Genomic DNA, 24,127 nt, shown 5'->3' on the forward strand with positions numbered 1-24,127 from the left:
TTGAGCTCAAGTGTTGTCCATTTTGTGGAGCACTTTAATATGGTTATAATTATTTTGTGGCTACATTACGTATACGTCATGGCAAGGCCTGCCATTAATTGTCTTTCTCCCTTAGTCTTTATTTCTCTCTCGCTTCACATATCAATTACAGCCCTTGACTGCCGCTCTGTGTAATGAATACTCACACTCAAAGTCAAGTCAAGCAGCGAGCAGTGAATGGCTGAGTCAGGCTGTGAAAGAACTGCACAAATTATGGGTTATTAACCACACACACAAATGAGGAGCGGGCGTGTGGATTGAGTATGCCTATGATGGGCACAATTAACAAAGGCAGAGACACAGGACTCGTAGAGCAGCAAAAACACTGAGCGGAATATTGTGGAAGTTTTTGCCTGTTTGATTACTAGAGCTATTTTCTTGTAGTGTTTATTATTATTATAAGCCAGGCAACCAATTAGTAGCCCATCAGTGCTGCTTTCTGTAGCTGTTTTTGCATCTATAGCTGCATCTTGATCTCTATCTGTATTTACATCTCTAGCTGCATCTCTTTCTGCATCTCTAGCTGCATCTGTAGCTGCACCTTTATCCTCATTGCTTGCTTTATTAATTACACACACTCAACAGCTAGCAAAAGCTTTAAGCTGCAGTTCGCTATTTTCATGTAGCAACCTTGGCAATTGCCTTCGTTGTGTCAGTAAGTATTTATTTGGGGTCAATATCAAAATCATTAGCCACTAATTACGCCTCAATTTATGCACAAGCCAAGCCACATTTAATGCATGCACTCGAGGCACTCGCAGCACTCGAACTCAGACTCGTCTAAAGTATTGCCCCTGCTGAACATTAGTCCAGTCAATCAATTGAGTTTGAGTGCCTGTACTTAGTTGTAGATATATTTCTGATGACGCCGTGGACACGCCCCTCACCGCATGTAATCAGTGTCATTTGTATATCTCTGTAAATTACTAAAATTATTAGAGTGTGGACTTATTGCTGTTGTGATTTGTTGAGAGCTCCCTGCCAGCGCGGCATTAGTAAATGATTATTGAATGCCTTTCAATGGCAAGAGTTTGCCCTCGTCAATCGATGGCTGCCGCCCCTGGACTTCCATTTGTTCTCCGATTTGCGTGTGTGCCTACGATTTATCCAACACAAACACAAACACAAAGGCAAAGGCAAACCCCTACACACAAACCGCACCTGGGGAACACATTGAATATTCGATACTTGCGCCTGGCCTTATTTGAAGTTCAAGTGGCCGAAGTCAAATCGCTTAGCCTCCGACCTTGGCCCTCGCGGGCAATCATATCAGTCTTTGGTTGTCGCAGGAAAATTAATATAATTAATGGAAAGAAAGTCACAGAAGTGAGAATTTGAAACCCTTAGCTTAAGCCTGACTGACGGCAACCCAATTACAGCTGCGCATTAATGCAGCACAAAAATATTCAAAAGGCAAACAAAGAGCGGCAGAGACTAAGGATTAAACGCCCAAACCACAACGTATTAAAAGGCGGAAATTAAAATCTTTACGGCAAATGATTAGCCAATAAGGAAAGGCACACAAAAAATATAGAGAAGAGAAAGAAATGGCGAGCCGTTGAACTGTTTTCTGGCATATAATTACCAAATGAGGCTGAAGGCCGTACAAGCCTCTCCGACTGCTGCCCCTGGGCATTCCTGCCCTTGCCCAAACCCAACGGAAGTTCAACAGCCGTTGCAATGGCCAGCTTATTAGTCAAATTAGGCAACCGAAGGGAGGAGCAGGAGTACAGCTGGGACCAGGGACAGCAGAAGGGACCAAGTACAGTGCGGGGAACCATCTCCGTTTGCTGTAGCTAGAGACGAAGATGCCCGCCACGTCGAGGAGTTTGTTTGCCCATTTAGACGAGGCCAATTGAGGCGTCAAGTGAGTGACGAGCGCAGGCGGAGGACCCAACGAGTCTGTAATGAAAATCGATTAAAAATGGCAGCAAGTGCTGTCCTCTAGCCCCGCTCGCTGGAGCCAGCAGTAATGGCAAATTAATTGTAAAGTATGCGTCCATTTTGCTTTGGTTTTTGCCTTCGCTTTTGCTGGCCTAAGGACACTGGCTGTGGGGCTGGCTCCTTCTTGGGCTCTTTTGAAGGATTGAAAGCGGCGTAAAACAATAATTAATTGATTGAAGGAAGGCTGCAGAAGTGCTGGTCGCCGGAAGGCAAACAACGATGTTGGACTTCATTTGCCAGCGCCCATTCCTACGCCCACTTTCCCGCACTATGCCCCCCCCCCCGTTAAGTGGCATAGAAAATTAGTGCTGGCCAAGAGGTAAAATGTTAATTTTGCGCATACACTCGCTGGGAGAGAGAGCGTGGGGACTATGGGTAGAGGTTTGCGGTGGAATATTTAGATGCAAACGAAGAGGCTGAAACTCGCAGGGAATCGAGTGGCAATCCAAGAACTTTCCCTGCCTTTTGTGGTTAAGTAACAAAGGCATTCAATGCCTCGAAGTGTGTGTTTCAAAGTTACTAAATTTGAGTAGAGGAGCAGCAGCAGCAGCAGCAGCGGGAATCCAATTCAAAGGCTTTTCTTTTCGCTTTCAAGTGAATTTGATACTCTCCGCGAATGGATGTGAGTGTGTGTGTGTGTGTGTGTGTGAAATAATAAGCCAGTTACAGTCATTCCATTCCCCCATTCAAGCTGTAATCGTAGCCACGCCAAAAAGGATATCTCCTTGGCGGCTGTAACCCCATTTTGCGTTTTGCGCTTCGGAAATTCAATTTGCATGGCAGCCCAGTGACAAGTGCAGGCAGGATAAGGAAGGGAGACGGGAGTTTAAGGTTGATTCGAATTGAAATTCAAGCAGCAATTATCCACAAATGAAACGAATTCTGTGCGGATGCGGGTCCCGCTCCTGCTGGAACATTTGAGTGTTGGCGGCAATTAGACGATTTCCATTTGCGTAAGCCAATGGCTGCGGCAATGTTTAAATAATTGCACATGCTTTTTCCTTGGGTTTTCTATTTTTCCATTTGCTGTCTGTCATTTTACGCTTAATTTGCTTAAGCTGCACTTTCGTTCTTTCGTTCGTGTTCTCGTTCTTGATGCACTTGAAATTTTACTCGTAATTTTAACATGCAAAAATGTCAGCAGAGCAGCTGCTGGCAGGCTGCCAATGCATCAGTCAGTTGGTGAGTCTCTCAGTCACTCAATCACTCAATCACTCACACACTTTCAGTCAGTCAATTAGTCTGTCAGTCAGCCAGTGGAGTCGTTTCTCATTTCAGTTGAAAATTAACAATTACGCACCGCAAAATGGAGCGGGTCGGGTGCCAGGAGGTTATAAAAATAAACTATGCCGCAGGCATTACAGCGGAAACGGAAGTGCGCATTAAAATTGTGCACGGCGTGCGTGTGTGTGTGTGCCCGCAATTAGCAGCTCACATATGTGCATCCTTTATGCCTGTGTGTGTGTGTGTGTGAGTAATTAAAACGGAGTGTGCGCATTTAATAAGTTAAGCATTGCCTTACCCAAGCGGAGACCCACAGGTGAAGCTCATAAACCGATCCCAACCCGCCGCCCCTTGCCCATATCCTTCGTACAATAAAATCCTTCAAAGCCTGCGCCATGCATCCGCTGCAGCAACATAGTTTTCCCTTTCCCATAAAGTCGGAAAAATAATGTATAAATCACCTTGTGCCATATTTTATGCGCTGCATTGGACGACATTTTGTGATTGAAATGCCTCAACATGTGCAGGGGCCAACAGTCAGTCGTTGCGGAGCTGCCGCTCATTTAACTAGCTGCCGCAGCTTCTTATGAATCAACTTCCTGTATGCCACATACTGGGGGGGGATCCGCTGCCGTCGCATAGCTGGGGGCAGTCTTTTCGTTGACCTTTCTGCTGCTGCCACACTTCCGCTAGAAATATCGCATAAATGGCAGTGCAGCCATAATGGCAGAATAAGCAATTTAATTACGTTCGCCAGCACCTTTTATGTATATGCTGCAGCGCCTCAGGCCAGACCCCAGCGCAAAATACGTTCAAGTATGGAACAATTTCCATTAAAACAAAATTATGTGCATCAGAACTGAATTTGCATTAATTTGAGTATTTATTTTGCATAAACAAAAAAGCGCAATAGACGTGCATTACGTATACGCAGTGCTGTGCAATTTGTTCCATGCTAAAATGGCTGCCATGGCAAATCGCTAAATTGTTAATTACACGTACACGTAACTACACACATGTAGTTGTATATTTCGTGTGTATTTTGTGATGCTTTGGGAATTTTCCCAATTCATTTCGAATCGCGGCGCACGCACGCAAACCAAAAATTGCAATGCGATAAATTTAAATAAATAGGTGGGTGCTAAGGGGCACAAATGGGGGTAGGAGTAGAGGTAATAGTAGGGGTATACAACCCCGTTTAGCTCATCAATGGAGGGACAGCAACAGTGCCACAAACAGCATCACAAAACTGTAATTGACCGATGAAGCTCCCAGCTGCATATAAATTTATCTGTGGGTGCCGCCTGCGTGTTCTCTGCAATTTGTTCTCTCAGCTGATTTTGCGTTGATTCACTGCTGCCGCTGCTGCTGCATTGTCGTGATTTCGCTTAGCCCTGCAAACAAATGGCCTGTAAACAACAAATGTTCCAGCACTCTGTGATTTTACGTAGCGTTAAATAACATTTTAACATTTTGTCCAAATCAAAATGTCTAAATATTTGTCTGACGGCAGAGTACAATGGCTAAACAAACGCTAAATTATAATTAAGTGGGCAACACATTCCAAATAAAATCAGATTAAACCAGAGTCTGACTGGAGCGTGATGTGCAGACAATAAAGTGTGACGGCAAGCGCGCATAATTAGATAATAAATTGAGTCTACTAAAATATGGAAAAAATGGACTGATTTAAAGGGCTGCGCCATAAAGATAACTATTTATATTGAGCGGAAAAAAATGCAGCAATTGATAGGCAGAGTTTTTTAAGGGATTAAATATCGCATCCGCATCCGGTTGAGCACTGTCCACATGTGCCACACAGCTCAGCTCAGCATTCTTGACTTGTTTGCTCTCCTTTTTTAGTGCTGTGTTTGTGTACTCGTGTCTCATTTATTTCCTCCTAATTTATATGGATAGATGAGAAGTTTGGCGCTGAGAATTAATGCCTGTCCTTGAATTTTTCATAAACTGCCAATTCAACGAAAAGTTTTGCCAGCAAACAAACACCAGCAAAAAGCACACGAGACAGAGCCACACACCCACACACAAAGCTCCTCCTGAATGGACAGCACAAAAGTTCGTGGAGTAAAAGTTCCATTTGTGGGCTTGGAAATTCCTTTTAAAAAGCATCTTAATCAGCAGTAAATTCACAACTAATCAGTGGCCCCATTGTTTAGCTGTGTCCGTGTCTGCTTTCATTTCTATCTCCTTTGCCGCTCGCTCCTGGATTGGCTATTGCCAACTCACATATTTGTTACTCGAACAAAAGCATCGATTCCGGTCGAACTTATTGCAACATAATTACAAGTTGCAAGTGCTGCGATGCATAATACACGGCGGGTACACCGCGTCGCACTGTTAACTGTTGGCGACAGGCATTGGTTACTTTATATGACATAATGCAATTACAGATTTGTTACCCAATTACTTACTTCTAAATTGTATATTCTTTTGGGGTAATTGTGTTTGCAAATATTTGCAAATTTTACTACTCCTCCGGGCACATCCTTCTGCTCATCTCTGGACTGCACTTGAGCGCGCTCCAGCGCATTGAACTTACTTTTAATTATGCTGCAAGACAGCAGACTGCCAGCCACACGGACACGGTCAGTAGCAGACGGACACGCCACGGACACGGACAGCAGCAGCAGCAGCAGCAGACGCCCAGCCACACGAACACGAACATTGTTTGCGCTTCGCCTCGGCTCTTGGCTTAATAAATTGCAATTGTTTGCAAAGCTAAACTTTGTTTCTGTGTGGGGCACTCAGGACACTCAGGGTGGGCGGAGGTATCGCTGCTGCCTCCGTCCATGGCCCACTTTTGTGTGTTCTCCGGCTGTGGTTGTGAATTTTGTAATTGGTTTGCTCTGCATTTGACAAAAAAAAAGAAGAAATGGGAATCAAGCGCAAGAAAGTTTAGCATTATGGCCGGACGGTCAAACAAAAGTTTTTTTCCGATTTTTTCTTTATATTTTCTCTATATTTTTTGTCGGTCTGCATGTGCGGTTAACGAAGCAAATAGAGCAAAGGCAGTAGCGCAAAAATTGTGTTAAAAGCTGTCCAGCAGTCAAATATTTAACCAAAATGGCCAGCCCGACAGCACACAGTCGTCACCCCATAAAAACAGCCTCCAGTCTCCACCCAAAAAAGAGTTTACTTCGTTTGATTTTTGCCATTTAATAAGCAATTGTTGGGGCCACAGCAAAAGTTGATTAACATGCAGGCAAACCAAAGGAGAAACTAAAATATTGGAATACAAAAACATTCCAAGGGTGGGATAAATTGTCTAGATTACAGGCAGCAAGGGATATGCTCTGAGACACTGATATGCAACAGACACGCTGCCAGACAAACAAACAGAGAGAGGCAGGCAGGCAGACCAAAAACTGACTCAACTGGGAACTGGACTGAACATGAATGCAGCCACAAGGGTGAAAGGAAAGGTCTTCTTCAAGCAGCAGCAACAGAAAGCGAAGCCAAGGAGGAGCGGGAAGAGGAGGAACAGTCAGCCAATGTTGCAATCTCAACTCTGCCGTAAAAGATCAGCAGCGGCAGGACAACATGTTATTGTTTTCATTTGTTTTTCCATGGCACAAGCTGGCCAGGACTCGAGTTAACTTGGCCAGCAAAAATTTTTGGTTGAAAGCATACGAAAAAAAAGAGAGAGACAAGAGAGAAGAGAGAAGAGAGAAGGCAACCGCAAAGTGATAGGCAAAAGGTTGGCAACAAATAATACCCAAACATTTCTCTGCTGTTTCTCGCATTCCTGTTGGACGGCACATGAAATTGTTTAAATTATTTACACCAGCTGCAAAAATTAAAATGGACAGCTAGGGCAGCTAAGGGAGGGGGTGGTAACAACATCAGCCAGTCATTGTTATGACTGTTGCAACTGCTTGGGTCAAGTGCTGGCACGTACATGGGGAGCTGTGGCACTGGCGGCTGGCAGTCGAGTGTAAGTGGACCAGTCCAGTAGTCACTCCCAAAACTCTATAGTTCATAACTTTTCATTCTGTCTGTCTCTCCCTCTCTTTGTGTGTGTGGCGTCTGATGTGTCTTTGGGACTTATCTTTGGTCCCAGGCAAATTTTAATTATTAGCGTACATTCCCATAGACCCCGAGAGCCGTCTGAGTTTTATGAGTTTGATTGTTCTCTGCTGTACTTTGCACTGCTTCTGCTCTGCGCGCTGCGCTGCCCTCTGCCTCTGCCTCTGATTTGCACTGCTTTGCTTTGCCCTCTGCTCTGTCCACTGCTCTGCTCTCCTTTGCACTGCTTTGCTCTGTCCGCTGCTCTGCTCTGTCATGCACTGCTTTGCCTCTGCCTCTGCCCACTGCCCTGCTCCTGACCAACTCTGCACTGCTTCCCACTCGCATTGTGTATGCGTATTGCGTACGTCTGTATCTAATTGAAAAAAATCAAGCATACGCCATGTTGTGCCATTGTTTTTGACGAAACACAGCAAGAGAGAGAGTGAGAGTGAGAGAGAGAGGAGATGGTTAGCCATAACACACAGCCGGCTCACAAGCTCACAAAAATGACTACTCCTAGAGGCAAATAATGAAATGAAATGTTGACAGAGACTCTCAGAGTCTCAGTGCCTCGGAGTCCTGTTTGTTATTGGCATCTGCTGCCGCACGAAATGACTGAATTTAAGAGCAGCCTATCACAGTCACAGGCCACAATTAATCGATGACAATTCAATTAGCTTCGAGCCCCATAACACACACAAAGGATTCATTCAAGATCTGCAGATCCACTCGCACAGAGCAGCAAAAACTTTACTTTCGAGAGCATCCTTGGAATGGCAGAGCTGAGCAGTTTGGTGTGGGAATTGAATGGCCACAAGAAAAGTTTACCGTTTAATTGGACAGGCAAATAGGCAGGCGGCTGCAGGCTACAGGCTACAGGCTACAGGCTACAGGAGATTGCAGCATGAGGCGGCGGCAACGACTCGTTGAGTGTCTAAATGTCAAGTAAGTTTTACTCCCCAACCAGCTGCTTTCGGCCAAACAATGAGCTAAATTTTCCCTGGAAAAACTACTAAGTAAGCTTGTTAATTAAATACGCATTACCGCCCCTGTAATTGCCTGTGACGCGCTGCTGCTTAGCAACAACAACTAGAACCGCCACTCCACTCCACCTCACTCCATCGGTGGCATGGGGTAAGGGCTGGAGGTGGTACACACACAAAACTAATTGTTAAAGTCAAGTGCAAAGTTTTGTGCAAAGAGTCCGAGAGTGCAGGGTCCGCCGCGTCGATATATCATGGCAGAAAACAGGCAAACATTAAATTTAATTACCCAATGACACCTCCGACCAAAGGGACAGCCAGCGACACAGCATGGTGGAAAAATTGTAATTTTAAAATCAAATATTAAATTCATGGTCCGCCCTCCGCCTGTTACTGCAAATGACAATTAATTAGCGCATATTTCACTGCAGTTTTGCAGTTTTACAATCCGCATGTCAGAAGTCATTTGACTCACACAAATCATCAATCACGGTGCCCACCCCCTGTCACGGCATGCATCAAGCGCTGAGTAAATGCAGCAGAAAAAAGGTTAATGGGTTTAAAAATCAACCTCAACTCGGGTCGTCAGCGTCAACGTCTGCACCGTTTGCTTATTGTTTGAAAAAAAGGAGAGGAAGGTGGCTAAAATATGCGCAGGTATTACCCTACTATGTTGGGTAATTTGTGGCTCGGAATGTTTTGTGGCCCCTTTCCTAACACGACACACGGCCATTTAACGCTTTACGGCATTTGGATTTATGCAAAATGCAAATACAGCCGCTAAATGCGAGGACATAACCGACAGGAAAAGTGGCATAAAACGGGGAGGAAATACTCAAGTATGTCGCAGTGATGGAGACAAGTTGGCTGGCGTTTTCTTGAGGGAAAATTGTTTTTAAGGCTAATTATGTTTCATCTCAACAATTAAATTTAATTCCCTCCTGGCTGAAATATCTTTTGTGCATTCATTTTTATATTTATAATCATTTTCTTACATTTAAACACATTTATTGATAGACAATTTTTGTTGCTAGCACATATTTAAATGCTGAAAAATACAATCGAATGCCAATCGAATATTTGCAATTTATTTTGAACATATTCTTCGTATAGTTTTTTGTGTGAAAATTTAATTTAGTTTTTCGTGTGACATTTTATAAATTTTAGTTCACTTTTTTTGTGTTACATTTTAGCTCCCAGTTTGTGTGAAATTCCATAAGCTTCAATTAAGTTTTTTGTGTGAATTTTAATACGTTTAATTAAAGCAAATAATATTTAAATGCCGCGCACACAGCTCAGGGCCTGAAAACGCTTTATAAAAGCCAACAAATTATCGGCTTTTAGTTATGTAGTTTTATCACTGCTGCTTCAGTTTTAGAGCAGAGTTTAATCGTATCTGGCCCCATTGTTGGCCCCATGGCCCACGCCTTGGTGTGTCCAACTCTCGTGTGTCCTTAAGCTGGCCAGCGCAGAGCTGTGCTTTTATTTACCCCTTTGGCTTTTTGCTTTGGCTTAAACAAGTGTGGCCCCACACACACACACACAAATACTGAGTGCAGTCACTTCGACCTGCATGTTATTCATGACTAAACACACACACGGATACACACACACACACCCACACACGGGGATACACAGATATACTCGCAGCCGCAGCAACCTTAACCGACCTCTAACCGCGACTCTGCTGCTACCGCCTGGAGAGGCAGCCTCCCCCGCCATCGCCCCCACCCGCCCTCAACAGCCAGACCAACAATTTTCTAAACTCGCGCGCTGCGCACGTAATAAAAAATACGGCAGCTCGGGGGCAGGTTGTTGTCGGTGCAGCAGCAGCAGCACTGAGAGAAAAATTCAACAACAAAAATAAACTAAATACATTCATAGTTTTTCAGCAATATTCTTCTTTGGTTCCTAATTAATTATAATACATTTTCTTTCAGTGTGTGTTTGGCAGCTTGCTAGTGGGGAATGAGCAGGCTGACTGGCGCGCTAAGCTGTGCTAAACATTCCCTAAATATATTTTGCAACAGCTCCTCCACACACGCACACACACATGCACACATGAGATAAGCGGCGCACATACCGCACCAACCTGAACCTGAACTAGGGGACTGGCTGGCCACCCCCCTGGCTGCAGCGCAATGAAACTTTTTGCGCCTGAAAATTTTTGCAAAACTATTCACAGTTGATTTTTCACCTGATGCTTTTCATCCTTGTACCTCGGTGGCCCAGCCTCAGCCCCAGTCTCTGTCTCTGTCTCTGAGCTCGTGCCTGCCTTTGTGCAGCTGCTGCCTGCGAGTCCAGTGGGTTTTGCGAGTGCTTAAAATATTTGTCCCGCCCCCAGACTCCCCATCGTGCACCTGACTTTGGCCTAGCAGCCAACCTCTTTATGGGTCGCCCCCAAAAACTTAAATGAAGGCTCCACATAGCGCGCGCGTACAAGTGCTTGCTGCCAGTGGCACATTCAGCTGTAATTTGCATGCGGGACCGGGAGAGTTTTACAAATTAAAGAGCATTTTTTTCCCCTTTTAAAATATACTTCTATGAGCTGCAAGGCGTTGCAGTTGCATATTTATAGTCTGTACAAATTAATTTCCAAATATATATTTTAAACTTCAAACAATATTTGTTGTATATTTATTTACCCAATCCATGTGCATTACCCACACTAAAATATATTTGAAGCACTTTAAATCATTTCTATATAATATTTTCGCTCTTTTTGCCATTGCAGCTATGGCCTTTTGGGTGCCTCTGGCTGTGGCAAGACAACGCTGCTCAGCTGCATCGTTGGACGTCGTCGCTTAAATTCGGGTGAGATTTGGGTGCTTGGCGGACGGCCGGGTTCGCGTGGTTCCGGTGTGCCCGGACCTCGAATTGGCTATATGCCACAGGTGAGTTTCGCAGTCTCTCTGGCTGCCTGAATATTTCATGCTCTTTTTATTGCCTCATGCCCCCACCAGACCATTCGACTAAATTAAATAAACGCAATAAAATGGTGCAAGCACAAAAGAAAACATATACCAACGGCAAAACTTTTAAATGCCACACAAACACACAGAGAGAGAGAGAGAGAGAGTACAAAACTTTTAATTTTCACAATCCGTAAGAATACTTCAACTCTGACCCAAAACTGTGAATGTTCAGTGTACCTGCTCCTCCTGCTGCTGCTGGCCCGGACCCTCCTGTGGGGAGCCATAAACCAGCAGCGCTGGAAAGTAGGCAACAGTTTTTCACATTGCTTGTGCAGGGAGCAGGGGGTGCTTGGTGCTTGGTGCTTTCTGCAGGTGCAAAACTATAATATCCGCTTACCCATTTGCGTTTTATTTGCAGGAGATAGCCCTTTATGGCGAGTTCACAATGCGTGAGACCTTAATCTACTTTGGCATTATCTCGGCCATGCCACGCAGCGACATCGAGGATCGCACCGAATTCCTGCTCAAATTGCTCAATTTGCCAAATGGCTCGAAATTTGTCAAGAATTTGAGCGGCGGGCAGCAGCGACGCGTGAGCTTGGCCGTGGCGCTGCTCCACGAACCGGAGCTGCTCATTCTGGATGAGCCCACGGTGGGCGTGGACCCAGTGCTGCGACAGAGGTGAGTGATGGGAAGTTCCTCCCCCTGCTGACAGCTGATTAACTCGTTTTCGTTCTCGTTTCTGTGCAGCATTTGGGATCATTTGGTGGACATTACAAGAAACGGTCACACAACTGTGATAATCACCACGCATTACATTGACGAGTGTGCCCAGGCGCATATGGTAAGTGAGAATTGGTGTGGGAAGTGCGACACTAGAGGGCGGCCAAGTGTCAATGCCCACGCATTGTTTGCACATTTGATTTATGATCCGCTCTCACATCTATTTGGACTATGCGGCGTATGAGCAATATTATGCGCTCTCTCTCTCTCTCTCTTGGCAGAGGTGAAAGTTCAGCGCTTATCAGCTCAAGTGGAGCGCCTGTCAACAAGCGGCGCTAAGTGCTTCCGCCCATGCCCGGCCCCGTGGCAAATTTGTATCCTGCGCGTTGCAACAAATCTGTGTCCTGTACGAATACAAAAAAAAAGAATATTACAGACAGCTGACCCATGGCCGGAGGCACAGATTTACGAGGCATTTCCGAGCGAGACACATTGCAAAAATTGTACTTCAGATTTATTTATGTCGCACACATGAGTGCGGCGCAGGTTGGATGGTGGATGTGGCGGACTGGCGTGTAGGCAAATATAACTGCGTTAGTCATTTAATGCGTGCAGCAAACAATGAACTTGGGCGGCTACAAGGAAATACACAGAAAAATACACGAATAAATCGTGACAAAGCCCATCACAATGGACAAGCTGACTTTAGGCAGATATAAATCCACTACAGGCAGAGGAGGAGCACACAGAGACACGCACATGGCCATGGGCATATACATAAAACAAACAAAGTCCTTACACGCTCAAGTGAAGTGTGAGTTGGTTTGAGCAACGAATATATCAATGACAACACTTTGAAAAAGATTGATGCTGCACCACACACACACACCCCAAAAGGGGGGAGAAAGTGTGAGCTGGACAGACCTCCACACCTTCAACGTTTAAAGCGAATGATTGATTTTGCTCGCCTCAGAAATTATTCACTGAGCACATTGGTTTAGGTAAAACTCAGCCATGATCTATGATTGAAAACGAGTTCTCTCTCTTTAAATTCTCTTTAAATTTAAGCGACTTTTATGTGCACATAATTCATGTTAAATCCTTAAACAATAAGCTTAGAGCTCTAACCCCACTTGACCCTGCCCCAGAGGACATTCAAAGAGCTCATCCCTCATTCGAGGCACACAAACAACGTAAGATACAGCCCCGCCGAAAGTCATTGCGGCAAAGAGTTATGGCCAATAAACAAAATCACTGCCAGGGCATAGAAAAACCTGGCGCTTTGTTTGAGACACTGGGGACACTCGGGCAACACTCGGGCAGTCCATAAAACAATAAGCATTCCGGGCCCCATCCACCATGGAGACCGCTCAGTTAATCTATTCGCAAACCGCGCTGAAATGTGAATTTAATTCGAATTTTTGGTTGAAATTTATGGCCCACATACGCGTACCCCTAAGGACATCTCTCTGTCTCTCTGTTGTAACTTTTGGTGACAGTGTTTAATTGCTCATATTGAACACGTGTTGGCTTCCGTTTCACATCGCACAGTCGGGATTGGTGCACGCCTCAGTAGCCTCTGCCTCTCGGAGTATTATGCCAGGCAGCAAATTGCTTTTTCAGCTTTGTCACAGGTTTTTTTTGTCTGCTTCTGGCACACTTTGGCTCTGCAGCTCAGTCAGCTCAAGCTTCCTGGAAACATCTGACCAACTGGAGTTCGGTTCGAACAACAACTGCAATTTCACGTTCACGTTTCCCCCAGAGCTCTTGGGGCTCCAGTCAGTGCTCCGTCCTAGGCAGTTATGTGCACATATTTTTTCGACAATTCCGCACGCCAGGAGCACTTCACTTGAGCTTTTCCTTTGGGTTTCTCTGTGCCTTTTTTGTGGTTTATTTTGTCTCTGTTTTTGCTCCTGTTTTTTTGCGTTGAGTCAACAGAATTGCGTGTCCAGCATGGGGTATAGATGCTAAACCATCCACTCGAATGGCTAAGAACGGTGCGGACACACTCGTACTCGTGCTCGTAAATTTTAACAACGGAGTCCTGATTGAGCAACGCACTTCAATTGGCACCTCTACACGGCACTTGATCTATTCTCTCTCCCCCCCCACTGCCATTAAATATTATTATGGCATGTTGCCAATTTATAAGCTGAAAATTCATGTGGCTATAAAAATTATGCGCAGCACAAAACAACAAAAAAATTGATGTTAGTTTTTTGCAGGCAGCTTCGGGCAGCTGCAACAGCCACTCCATGTCGATGATGATGATGCACTCAAAAAAGCAAAAGCAAAAGCAAAAAAAGAACGAAAATGCATTAAACATACTCGTAAAATGCATTTACGACTCGGTGTCTGAGTATGTGTGTGTGTGTGTGTGTGTATGTGTGTGTTTCCTAGAGTGTCTGTGTGTGTGCGTTAGCTGCCACTTTTCGTGCGTGTTTTTATGTGCTTTAATTTTTGGTTATTGTTATTCGTTCTGTATATTGTGCAGCGATTAAGATTTAAAGTTTCTATTTTAATTGAAATATATTTATTGGCATTAAAAAACCGCACAACACACCTCGCATGGCGATTATTAAATTTTAATCTGTTACAAAAAGTCATTAAATCCGAGTTCGAGTAGCTGCAGCTTTATTTATGTCCAGTGGCTAAAAACGAATTTAGTTTTGAATGGAAACATTTCCATATTATTTCTATGTTATATTCTCCGCTTTTGTTTCTGTCTCTAAAAGCATTCTCTGGCTTAAATTCGTGTAGCCACATCAAAGGCTGCCATTCATCGCATTATGAGACAGCATCAACGCCCTGCAATGGTGTCGTCATTAGCCGGAGACTGACTACCACCCTCCCCCACAAAAACAACCTCCTGAAGGTCCTCCACACACATGCTCCACGCGGGGTCATCCAACCCGCAGCAGCAGCACACAACAGAATGGCTTCTACACGTCGTCGTTGTCGTTGTCGTTGTCGTTGTCCTTGTCCTCCCTCTAACAAAGTGCAGCGCTTCACTTTTTTTTTTGTATGACAGACATTGCTCCCCCGAATTTAATGTCAGCTCTGCCTTTGCCTTGGCTCCTGGGAAATTGTTGGTTCAAAAACACACAAAAAGGGAAAGAAAAACCCAAAAGAGACAGAAGCTAAAACACAAAAAAAAAGACGAGGACAGGCAGCAGAGACAGTCGAAGCAAAGGATGCACTTACAGAATTTATCGAACATTTCTACCTTAATTTTGACAGCAGTTTTCACTCATTTTAATATTCAATTATATTTATATTTATTAAGTTTCCTTGCAAAGCATATTGTTATGTTAGGCATGTCCTTTAGCAGTGTATTTAGAGAGCAATCGCGTATACGCCACATGGCCACCACACACTGAAGACAGAGGACAGTGTGTGGGAGTGGAGTTTTGGGTCTGAGCACTGGAGCACTGTCTGTGACTGTACATGCAGCACTTTCAGCTCTAATAAATGAAATCAGGGAGCGTAACATTATGTGATGGATATATTGTTACGGATACGAGTGGACCGGACCAGGGACCAGCAGCCACTGCCACTGCGACAGCATTTACTCTCGTTCCGGCTGCTGCCTGCTGCCTGCTGCTGCTGCTGCTGCTTCTGCCTTCTGCCTTGCGCCTTTTAATAGTTTATATTGTTTCCAGTTTGCATTTCCTCCAACGCTTTTTCTGTCGCGTAATTTTCCGCATGTTGCCTTTGAATATCCCAAAAAAAGAGAGTAAGAAAGGGGCAGCCAAAATGCAAATGGACAGTTGAAATAATTGCTAAAGCTGATGAATGACAGACAACATCATGGGGCCAGTGGATTTTGCTGTTTAATTAAACATTCAGCCACCACTCGGCATATCCTGCTGTATCCTGCCGATGGCTTTGCTTGCCCAACCCCTTTGATTGGCATTTTAATGCGAAGCTACACGTGGCATGTTATTATGCATTAAGCTACCTGCCTGCTTGCAGCATAAAAAATAATATTAACAATTCATATAACGCCAAACGAGCGTAGGGATACCTCTTTTTACGTGCCCGGCAATAAAGTTTTAAGGCTGTCGCACCTAAAAGGCAAAATGGAATAGTTGAGCAGTTTGGCTGCAGATTTTAGTTGGTTTTTTAGGTGTTCAAGTTGAGACTATCCTCTTAGTAGAGGAATTTGTCAATTAGGGTAAAGGCTAGCCGTGTGGGCGTAAAATAGAAACATAAAGGGAGAACCTTTTGCTGTTTAAAGTTGAAACTTTTGGCTGCCCAAAGCTACAAAAATGCCCCCTCTGCTCTCCCATTTTCCAGCTAATATCCCACATATAATAAGCACAACCTTGATTATAAATCAACTTTAAATATATATATTTTACCCGCATAAATTTCCAACTCCACTAAGTGGACGCTTCGTAACCCCAGCTACCGGGCCATGAATATCGTGTGCATTTTTCAATTCTAACATTTCCGCTGCGTGTGTGCAAAATAGGGAAAATTATTTATGGCATGCAACAAAAAAACTGCGCCGCAGCCATAACAATGCCCCACGAGTCTCATACGTCTGCGAGCTACAATTGCCTTCAGGAAGTTTCTAATTTGGTTTGCAGCCAATGCAATTCAATTAAGACGTTAATTGGCTCTAGGAGAAGTCAAAAAGACACAGAGAGAGAGAGAGAGAGAGAGAGAGAGAGAGAGAGAGAGAGCGTAGCCAAAACACAACAGGCAGCGGTGATGGAGGAAATGGGCGATTTCCTGGACGAAGAAATCAGGCAAACGAAAGCCAAATCAAGCAGCAAAACTTTTGTGTGTGGGTTTATTTAGCATAGAAAATTCGATGCGCAGTGTGGTCTGGATATTTCGGTGCCCACTCAACTCATGTGCATGCCTAATGAAGCCAACCCAGCGTTTGGAAGCGTTTGGAATTGATGGGCACAAGCCAAGACCCAGCCAGTTGACGCGGAAGATACAAGTTTTGTAGCAAAGTTTGGCCAGCAACTTGGCACAGGACACACAGAGCATTGCCCTATGTGTGTGTCTGGGTGTCTGGCTGGTCATGTACGGACACAGAAATCAATTAAGTTAATTTCCGCACGTTGCAAGGACAAGGCACTACAAGGATTACACCGAACATCGAGTCAATAAAACTTTGCAACGACGCTGGGCAACTGCCCCCAGAGTTGTGCATAATTTTGGCATTGGCCAAAAACTTTACAAAAGATTGGGCCAGGAAGTGACTCTCCAAACGACTCTCCATCAAAGTCAACAAAAGTTTAATTGCCTGGGCGACACTCTCTTCTCGGTTGGATCACGCACCAAATCAATTTCTTTTCTCTCTCTCTCTCTCTCTCTTTCAGATTGGCTTGCTGCGCGGCGGCAAAATGCTGGCGGAGGAATCCCCGGACTATCTGCGGCAGCAATACAACGCCGACTCACTGGAGGCGGTCTTTCTGAAGCTCTCCGTGATGCAGAACATGGGCAAGCGGCGGCGCTCGTCCATTGCCCAGGAGATAGTCGAACAGGTGACGGTGCCAGCCATCTCGAATCCCGCGCTGGACATGTCCGACGAGCAGCATGCGGCGGAGATTTCCGGCGAGTTTGGCGACAACATTTCCATGTCCTCGGCTGCCAGGGATCCCATTACGACCACCGCGCCGGTGGCACCACCCTTGCCGCCAGCCCAGGAGATACCCACATCCTTTTGGTACAACCTTCATGTGATGCAATCGCATCATTTGCACGCGCTCATTTGGAAGAACTTTCTCTGGATGATGCGCAATGTGGGGTGAGTTAGGGGGTCTCATTTCTGCCTACCTTCAACTAACTTTTGATACACTTTATCCTCAGTGTTATGCTGTTCATTGTCGGTCTGCCTGTGGTGCAGATTTTGCTGTTTTGCTATGCCATCGGTCATGATCCGACCGGCCTCAAAGTGGCCGTGGCCAATCATGAGATGTCCGAGGAAATGATTATGCAACAATTCTGCCCAGTCCAGGCCGGATGCAATCAGACAATGTTGAGCTGCCGCTATCTCGATATGCTGGTTAAGAACAAGAGCATGGTTGTGGTGAGTATATGTTAAGCCTTGCCATCTAGAGAGAGGAGCAGGCCTCCCCCCCCCCTTGGGCGCAATATCAACTGTCATTGGCTTTTGCGTTTGTGCATTTGTGCAGTGAGAAGTTTACAATAACCCATCCATGTAGCTGATGCTGCCCTGCTGGCCGGCCATTCCTGTAATTTATTTCAATTTGTGAGGACAGCCCGAGAGGAGCGCTGCTGCCCCTGGCCCTAGTGGCTGGCTGCCTGCTCTTCAATCTGCTGCACACATCATCTCCTCCCTGCCCTGCCCACTACTTCCAAGGCCTGACCCAAGTATCGACTTGGCATTGCCTTGGCTACTGTTGCTCCTGCCACAAATTGTGGAGTGCTGCTTGGACTGCTGCTGCCCTTGGTGTTTGGGCGCACACAAATTACAGCTGCTTATCTTTGGCAACAGCAACAGCAACAGCAACAACGGGCCCCAGTCGTTGCGAGATCATCAATAAATTTACTGTCCAGCACTGACCCCAGGTCCAGTTCCAGCTATGGCTTTGGGACGCTGCCTGCTGCCTGCTGCTTCTGGCAATTTATTGCAAATTACTCCTCGAAAACAAAGTCCTCTCTTTTGCTGCCTAATTTGAGTTCCAGTTCTTGCTGTCCGTTGCTTATTATTTCATGCATTTTACATTAGAAAACGGCATAAAACCGGAAGCATTGTTCTCAATAAGTTTTATAGAGAAAAAACACAAACACAAAACACGAAAGTTTGCTGCCCAAAGAAGTCAAGTTCCAAGCGGAAATTGCATCTAAAATTTATAGTTTTACGCTGCAAAATTTCTTGCAAATTTTAAAGTTTTTTTGCTGCAAAATTTCATGCAAATTTTAAAGTTCCTCCAAAAGGCCCAAAGGCCTCCAAAAAATATTATCATATTGAACGTTTAAGCTGCAAATTTTCATCGACAATCAATTGTCCTGCCACGGCAAAGACAATCATATTGAGACAACATTTGGGGGCCAATAAAAGCAAACGAAAAGGAAACGGTGCACCCCAACAGACCGTGACCTGCCCTCAACTTTTCTTCAATTTTCCATTGGCAATGCCGCAACTGGCAATTTGTGAAGAAAAGTTTTGTTTACCTTTTGGAAATTGAAAAACAAGTCCATCCCCCATCCTCCTATCATACTTAATTTGTATAAATTCCAAGTCCAAAGATAAAAATAAGAGCAAAAAAAAAGAGATATAAAAAGCGGCCGCGTATCTTTAGGCCGCATCAAAGAGCCGCCCCTGGGCCCACTGTCTGGTCAGCCCCAAAAGCCAAAAGCGAAGAGGGAGAGAGCCGGCAGGCAGCAAAAGTTAATTTTGGTCAATGAACAGCGTATCAACGTGCCATCAGCACATGGCCAGAACACTGAGCCATCTCACCTTACCGATCTCTCTCAAGCAGCTGGAGGCGGAGCCAAAAAAAAATAATTTGAATTTTCTTGTTGCCTTTGGCTGGTTGCTTTTCCAATAACAGTTTTTCCCCCCGTGCCAAGACGCGACTCGGGGCATATTGGTGTTGGATGAAGCCACATTTCTGTGCATCTAAACAGGGTACTTCGTGGTCTGTACTTTTATCACTTTTGCCTTTCCTTTTGACTCCATTGCTGATGACAGCTTGCATATATTTGGCGTTACCAAAAAGGCACCAAAAAGCGCATCAATTTTTGGGGACTCCTCGTGCTTTTCGAGCCCCCAATTGTGTGTGTTCGGCAGTGTTCTTTTGCCTTGTGGTTGCCTGTTTTCCTTTGCCTTTCTCCACCATCTTTCTGTAGATCAAACGCGCTTTCGGTTACCCTCGTCTTAACGACACAAAAATTGCTCTTCCCAGCGCTTGGGGCGACCTGAACTGAAAGGCTGCCCCGGTATGAAATTTTACACAAAAAAACTTCCCAAAAAGGGGGCGAAAACTCTGCTGCCGCTGTAATTTATGGGAAAATTGAAAAACATATTGTGGTCAGCCGTGGCTGCCTTCTAATTAAAAGTTCATTAGGCATGACAACGCTGCTCATTAGGCCACGGGGGGCGTGGCCAAGAATATTCACTGCCCAAAACTGCACTTTGTTCTGCTTGTACACACCTTTTTTTTCCATAGGGAAAAGTCCTGATGGCACTTGATTAGCGACAAGCTTTAACTTACGCAGAATGGAGTTTTTCAGGGGGACTTTTCCTCTTCCTTTTCCATCCACTTGTGGGCAAAGATTTTATGAGGCAACTTGGCGCAACAAAAAACTGCCAAGGTGGGGAAACTTTTTCTCCCTTTGCTTCTTTCGAGCTCATTTGCGTTGCTGCTGCTGCTGCTGCTGGTACTGCTGACCAAAGTTGACTTCATTTGCGCATAGTTTGTGGCTCAAGTTCGTCATAAACAATGTTTCAAGTTGAGCTTCAAAACAGTAGCATAAAAGTTGTTCAAGCTCTTTTGCGGTTTGATTGTCTGATGAGGAAGAAGGGCTGGGCTCTAAGGCTATTTAATAGCATAATTTATGCCACAACAAACTGAAGAACTTTAAGGTGTGCTCTGCACACACGTTCCAGCATGGCCATTAAATCTAATGAGTGGCAATTAAAGGCACACAGTTGTACCCTGGGCACAGATACGTTTGCGGAATGTCTTCATTTGTCTCGGCATTAATGCGGCAATTGCGGAAATTTCATGCCCGTTTCTATGCCTATTCCTAGAACTTTACCCTCTCCTTTCTTTGCTTTAAATAACTGCATATCGAAGCCGCAAAATTGCTTCAGCTTAGCCCAAATACACATGCCAATACACGCTTCAACCCAAACCCAACCCGAAACGCACATATTGTGGCAAGAAACTCTCGCCCTAGTCTGCGGCCTACACACACACACACACACGCACACCCAAGTGGCTGGCAAAACTTTCGGGGGCCAAACTTCCAAACCAGCAACTTAATCAATGTGTGAAGCACTTACAGAAACTAGCTTAAGAATCGTAGCAGCAGCGGCGGAGGCTTACACTTCATTATTTATTTTTTTCCTTTTTTTTCTCTTTGTGCGTAGAAATGAAATTGTTAAAGATAACATGGAACATATTGTTGACAACAGCTACAGCAGGCAGACGAGAAAGCAGGAGGGGAGGAGTGTTTTTCCGCTGCCGCTGCTGCTTGTCCTTTTGTTTCTTGATTTGTTTGCCTCGCTGAATTTATCGCTTTTGGCGCAAAGTACGCACATTAATTACGGGGAGTTACTTTTATTGTTGCCTACAAGCGCCACACCACTCCCCTTCCAACATGCAACAAACAATGCGACAGGAAATGAAGCACACAGACACCAGACACACGACACACAATGAGGCACAAAGAGCGAGAGCGCTGGCACAAAGCTTCCAAGAAAGGAAGTGCTCTTGGGCAGGCTGGCAGGCAACGCGGCCTGAATCCCACGACATGCGTTGCTCAATAATTCAGCGGCTTCTCCCCCACTCCCCACTCCCCTATGCCACGCCCTTGTTCCTCTTTTAATTGCGCAACAACCAGCCAGTCCTTCCGTTCATCTGTCTGCCAGGTGCAATGACTTTTTAAGCTAATTGAATGAGCATTTGATTGACTCTTGCCATTTACCATACCATTCCGCCCTTCCAGAAATATGTGGACGATGATGAAACCGCCTATGAGGAGGTGAAACGTGGCCGTGCCTGGGCCGCTTTGGTCATCCAACCCAACTATACCACAGCGCTGATGGAACGTGTCGAGGATGGCCGCTATGCAGAGGATGCCACCATTGAGGCCTCCGATTTGGGCGTGCGCATGGATTGGTCCAGTGAGTAGCAGCTCTCCTCCTCCTTCTATTTTCATTTGTTAAACTTCAACTCTTCCCCCCCGGCAGATCAACAAATTTCGACGCTGCTCTATCGCGATCTGCAGTACACTTTCTTCAACTTTGTGGAGGGCATGCTGACCGATTGCGAAATGAATCCCAAACTGGGCACCGTGCCCGTCTTCGTCGAGCAGCCCATCTATGGCTATCGGAATCCCAACTTTACGGACTTTGCCGCTCCAGGCGTTATTCTAACCATCATCTTTTTTCTCTCCGTGGCCATTACATCCGGCGCCATGCTGATTGAGCGCAATGAGGGCATGCTGGAGCGTTGCCTGGTGGCGGGCATTACGGGCCCCGAAATTCTGCTCTCCCAGGTCGTCACACAGTTCACGGTGATGCTGAGCCAAACGATCTTTGTGCTGATTGTCAGCTTTTACTTCTTTGAGTTGACTTTGGTGGGCGACATTTGGCTGGTGGTGGCGCTGTGCATTCTCAACGGCTTGTGCGGCATGAGCTTCGGGTTTGTCATCTCCTGCGCCGTGGACACGGAGCGTACAGCGACGTATGTGGCCATGGGCTCCTTTCTGCCCATTGTGATGCTGTGCGGCATCATATGGCCCATCGAGGGCATGTTCCCGTTGCTGCAGTTGGCCACCGCCTTTCTGCCGCTGACCAAGCCCACGGAATCGATGCGTTCCATTCTGCAACGCGGCTGGGGCATTGACAATCCCACCGTGTACAATGGCTTCATATCGATATCATCCTGGGTGCTGGTCTTCCTTGTGCTCACCATCCTGTTGCTCAAGTTCAAGAAGGGTTAACCGAGACAGAGAGAGAGAGAGAGAGAGAGCGCTCTGTGCGCTCCATTTCGTATGATTTTATTAGGTTCTAAGGGTACACTTATGTATGTCTGCATGTCTCTTGCTGTAGCTTAGTCACTTGTACAATTTTTGTAGTGTTTAAATCCTAGGGATAGGTTCCGGAATTCAACTGCGCATTGGAAAATTGTTGTGCCTTGTAGCTGTAAGTTCTCATCATCATTCCCTTCTTCATTTGAACAACATTATTTTATGTGCATTTACGCATTAAGCAAACGAAAAACTTTGAATAAAAATTGAAAGCTAACGATTCAAGTCTCCAAAATGAATGCAGCAAAAGTTGACTTTACTTTGATTTGCTTTCCCTTTTGGTAATTGTGATTTGTTCACCTTGGTCTAAGCTTTTTGGTTCTTGCCTTGATTGCAAAACTTCTGAAAATTCCCAGAGAGACAGGCAGCCAGCAGTCTACTTGTCCTGTGTGGTCCTTTCAATCAGTCATTGGTTTTGCCAATATTTATTTACCAAGTATCTGCAATCAAAGACCAGAACCAGAAAGAAGCACAGAGGAGAGCTACCCCAAGTTTCTTCTAGTTTTTGTGGCGACATTGGGGGTGTGCGACAGCTGGCCTGCTGTGGCTCTCGTTTTCGACACATTTCACATTTTGTGGCAAAATCAATTAAACCGGAAATGCATGTACGAGACCATTGGGTGGAGTGCCACAGGGAGTCAGGCATCCGCTTAACACGAAAATTCAACCTAACAAGCGAACAAAGTGTCTGGTGAGGCAAGCAAGAGTTCCCACAGAAAAAGGAGTGTAAAAGAGAGAGTCAGGCCATGTGCTGTTAGGTGTTACATATGCATATATGTAGGTCAGGGCACAGCATGGGGCGTGGCTGGCTAGCAACAACAGTAGCTTGATCCAGACACATGTCGTCCGTGACTGCCCGTGACGCAGTCTGTCGGATTGCATCGATGCCAAAAGTTCAATTCAGTTCAGTCCGAGACGTGTGTATTTACAATTAGATATCCGTCAGCAATCTATAACATATCCAAGTACCAAAAGGACAAGCCAGCAGCTGAATGAGGAGCTGGAGCCAGCGGGTGCCGCATTTGCCATTAATTTTTACACATTCCGCTTTGGGTTTGGATGGAGTGTGTGAGGAGGAAGGAGTCGAAGTGGGCGTCGCATTGCTGGAGTCTTCTTCCAGCCATTGATTACTCGAGTGTAGCTGACGGCGCCACTCGAGCACACAAATTGGAAAATTTTGCAGCATCCAAGCGGCAGCAAAAATCTCATTTTCATTTACACAAAGTCCCAAACTGCCCCCCGACTGCCTTCTATCTCTTTGCACATAATGGAAAGTTCAAAGTTTTTGGCTGAATTAATTTTTCAACTTCATAATTTCACGTGCTCCGCGAAGCTTTAATAACAGCAAACCCCAGACCCAACCCAAGCCAGACCATTGTGCCTCCATTTCCATTCCCATTTAACATCTCTTGTCGGCAGCTGTCTTCAATGGCTGGCTGCCTGCTCCTTCCTTTTGTTTGTGGCTTCAGCAGAGGCTGCTCCTTTCTCGTGCCTCTTGCCAATGGTGTGTTAATTAATTGC

General features: G+C 45.4%; 1 protein-coding gene across 1 annotated transcript in view; it reads left to right on the forward strand.

Annotated features, from left to right (window-relative positions):
- The window catches only part of LOC117585299 (ABC transporter G family member 20), a 40,350-nt gene extending 17,509 nt beyond the window's left edge, over positions 1-22,841 (forward strand). The window contains exons 3-9 of the mRNA XM_034274727.1: positions 10,954-11,113; positions 11,553-11,815; positions 11,885-11,978; positions 17,200-17,627; positions 17,690-17,909; positions 21,521-21,698; positions 21,765-22,841. Coding sequence (XP_034130618.1) covers positions 10,954-11,113; positions 11,553-11,815; positions 11,885-11,978; positions 17,200-17,627; positions 17,690-17,909; positions 21,521-21,698; positions 21,765-22,519 — 2,098 coding nt within the window. The 3' untranslated portion in view covers positions 22,520-22,841. The remainder of the gene's footprint in view (positions 1-10,953; positions 11,114-11,552; positions 11,816-11,884; positions 11,979-17,199; positions 17,628-17,689; positions 17,910-21,520; positions 21,699-21,764) is intronic.
- Positions 22,842-24,127: the final 1,286 nt, after the last annotated feature.

Source organism: Drosophila guanche, unplaced genomic scaffold, assembly GCF_900245975.1.
Source record: "Drosophila guanche unplaced genomic scaffold, DGUA_6, whole genome shotgun sequence".
In the NCBI taxonomy this organism is placed as follows: Eukaryota; Metazoa; Arthropoda; class Insecta; order Diptera; family Drosophilidae; genus Drosophila; species Drosophila guanche.